The 3,064-nt window shown below is 36.9% G+C and overlaps 1 protein-coding gene across 1 annotated transcript; it reads left to right on the top strand.

Moving 5' to 3' along the window:
• Positions 1 to 551: 551 nt before the first annotated feature.
• On the top strand, positions 552 to 2,692 carry LOC113278044 (protein SHORT HYPOCOTYL IN WHITE LIGHT 1-like). Its single transcript, XM_026526989.1, has 4 exons — positions 552 to 710; positions 811 to 1,017; positions 1,472 to 1,537; positions 2,054 to 2,692. The coding sequence occupies exons 1-4, from the start codon at positions 552 to 554 to the stop codon at positions 2,207 to 2,209; spliced, it is 588 nt and encodes a 195-aa protein (XP_026382774.1). The 3' UTR covers positions 2,210 to 2,692.
• The last annotated feature ends 372 nt before the right edge of the window (positions 2,693 to 3,064 follow it).

Genomic DNA, 3,064 nt, shown 5'->3' with positions numbered 1-3,064 from the left:
TCACCACTGCCCTCACAGCTGAGTCATGGGCAATGCTCATAGCGAGCAGGACGGCAAAAGAACGAAGCTGATCAAAGGTTCAATTTGAAACTGATTCGGAAAACTTGCTTCGATTCCTAACCTCAGACGACAATCCGCCTTGGTACATCTCAGGAATGATATCCGAAACCAAACAAATCATGAGACAGATCCCTCATTGCACCGTCAAGCATAACTACTGGGAAGGCAATCAGGCGGCGGATGGACTGGCCAATCTAACGGCGGACAACAGCCAACTGGAAAACCTTACAACTTTATTTTGGGATCATATAATCCCACCATGCATTAATCAAACTGTAATGGATGACTCCTCGAATATCACCTACCCTCGTGTAATTGCTGCTTAATTTTAATAATATATTCCATGCTTCAAAACAAAAAAAAACAAAAACAACCGGTGAGGGCCGATACGGAACCGATACCCATACAACGAACAATGTGGGCCAGCCCTGAACACAAACTTGTTTAACAACACCACCTGAGCTCACACCACAATAACAACAGGTGTAGTCATGGCTTCTTCAGTAAACCTTTGTCGTCCTACCTACCTCTATTGCAACCCTAGAAAGAAATTTCTTTCCAATGGACAAAATCCCGTTGCTCGATTTCCAGTTCAGCGATTTCCTTGTCATCTTCAAGCTTCTTCAAGAAGATCTTCCAACTATCCTCAGGTACTCTTTTTCATTTTCATTACTGGTGGCAAAAACAAGAACATAAAAATTTCATAAACAAGAACTCATAAATTTATCTATCATCGTTTGTTTTTACCAGGATGGTGAAAGTGCCATTGTCAATCCTAGAAATTGGACTAACATCAGCATAGGAGACTTCAATTACGATGATAACGATGATGAATCTGATGAAGATCGAAGCTTAGATTTGCTTGTTCGATTTGTTCAGAATGTTTTTCGTAAAGTTTCAAAACGTGCAAGAAAAGCCGTTCGATCGGTTCTTCCTATGTCTCTCTCTACCAAATTGGTTAGTCGTTTGAGTTCCTTCACAGAAAAATTAGAATTAGAATAATTACTCTTTGATACTTTCAATTAGTCTTTGGGTAGATTAATTTGCATGAGTTTCAAATGGAACACCTAGATAAAGAAGAATTTGGGCATATTTACATCCATGAAAGGCCGTCTTATAAAATTTGTACAAAGTAGTAATGCATGGAATGGATACATCTGAAGTACCATAATGTAAGAAAAATGATTTTTGTTTGGTTATCTATGATCGAAATCGACAGAATGCTTCGTGTCTCTGTTGCATTTGTTTCTGTCCTTCTTAAAGAAGAGAGCACTAACCAATGGACATTTAAATGCAAGCAAGGTTTCTTTGACTTGTTACTGCGCATTAGCTTTCCGTTATATGATTATGACATGAATATGATTGACATATTTTAACAAGATCACTGAGTGAATTCCTTTTGTTAGTGCAGGTGGGATTTTCAGTTAATGGAGTTATTATATTGACATTCCTGTGGGTTCTGAAGGCATTTCTAGAGGTAATCCTTTTGTTACTGCCCACCACTACTCTTGATATCACTTGTGTTGGATGTGGCGAAAATTGTCTTTCCACCATGCGTCTCACTTAGGTTGAAGTGTTGCTGGTGCAAAACAATTCGTTTGACATGCCAGCAAAATCGCAAACAAGTTGTTAGTCATAACTGGCTATCGTATTAGGTTCTTTTTATTATTATTTTTGATTAATCATCACACTATTGGATTACGAAAACTTAAACCTTCAAAATTTATAGTTTTAGTTTTGTACTTCAATCAGATTGGAATATGAAGTAGTATATGGAACTGTCATATTGACATGTCTCAGTTAATTGATCATCACTTTATTGGATTATGAAATCTGCGGGTCTTCCAATACTTAAAACCTTCACAAATTTATTTAGTACTTCAATCAGAAATGAACGATAGATATATGGACTTGCACTACCATATTGCATATTATATTGACATGTTTCAGTTTTAACTAAGCACGTTTCCTTTATCCCGTTCATTGGCTTCAGGTGATTTGCACACTGGGAACTGTAATATTTGTTAGCATCTTATTTATTCGTGGGGTTTGGTCAGGCATATCCTACATACAAGAAAATCGCAACTCTAAGACCAATGTATTCGGCAGTGATAGCGGTATATGGAGTGGTGCTACACCGGCATCTTAAGTTTTTTTTTATCTGTTGCCACCCTTTCATTTCTCAACAACTGTAAAGTATTTCCTAGGGATGATCTGGAAACCCAGTCCTTATATCCTGTTTAGAGAGATTTAAAGGCAATGATGTTGTTGCAAATATATCAAACACACTGTAAAAGCACATCGCAGCAATGGTTGACTGAGAAGTTTGGCTTGCAGTTTTTTCTGCTCTTGAATATAAAAGACAAGGTACTCTGGGTATCTGAAGTTTATATAACCATCGGAAAGATCAATGCGTCTAGATGTTACTTAATGGTGACATGTAGGACACAGTGGGTACAACACCTTATACTCCTGTTAGATTCATGGAAAAAGGGCTTAATCCTTACAATGTACGAACTGCTGTGATTCGAATTAACGTTAATCTGCTTTGGATAGGTGTATTTCACATTTTTGTAAAATTCTATAGAATTCATATAGCAGGAATAAATTTGCTCAATACTTTCAGTTCTTAGCTTTAAACTACATTATAATTTTGTTCAAATGTATTGACATATTTGTCAACCATCAGTTTTAGAGACGACCTCCATCAACATACTCCCATTGTTAAGATAGACTTCTCTATTGTTTCATGATACAGGTATCGATGTGGGATAGTGATCCAGTTTGTTAGTTTTTCGGTTTTTGGGTTAGATTGCAGTTTGCTCAGAGCACTTCATTTCTGAAGAGTTATATTGACATATCAGAACAGAAGGAATTCAAGATTAGCTTTTCCAACCTGATCCGCTCAGAATATTCAGCTTTACGGGTATGTCCTCAGATCTCTATTCATAGAAGTTTCAATAACAGTTTTCAACTTGATTACTGCTTTTGTATATAACCTAAC

The sequence above is a fragment of the Papaver somniferum genome, chromosome 5, assembly GCF_003573695.1.
Source record: "Papaver somniferum cultivar HN1 chromosome 5, ASM357369v1, whole genome shotgun sequence".
Taxonomy (NCBI): Eukaryota; Viridiplantae; Streptophyta; class Magnoliopsida; order Ranunculales; family Papaveraceae; genus Papaver; species Papaver somniferum.
The sequence above is the reverse complement of the archived record's forward strand: the minus strand, read 5'-3'. Positions and strand labels throughout refer to the sequence as shown.

What these genes read in the sequence shown, in the direction of transcription:
- LOC113278044 (XM_026526989.1), top strand. Translation starts at nt 552, where the DNA reads ATGGCTTCTTCAGTAAACCTTTGTCGTCCTACCTACCTCTATTGCAAC. An exon ending in GATCTTCCAACTATCCTCAG is followed by an intron (nt 711 to 810) that starts GTACTCTTTTTC and finishes TGTTTTTACCAG; the next exon opens with GATGGTGAAAGTGCCATTGT. An exon ending in TGTCTCTCTCTACCAAATTG is followed by an intron (nt 1,018 to 1,471) that starts GTTAGTCGTTTG and finishes TTGTTAGTGCAG; the next exon opens with GTGGGATTTTCAGTTAATGG.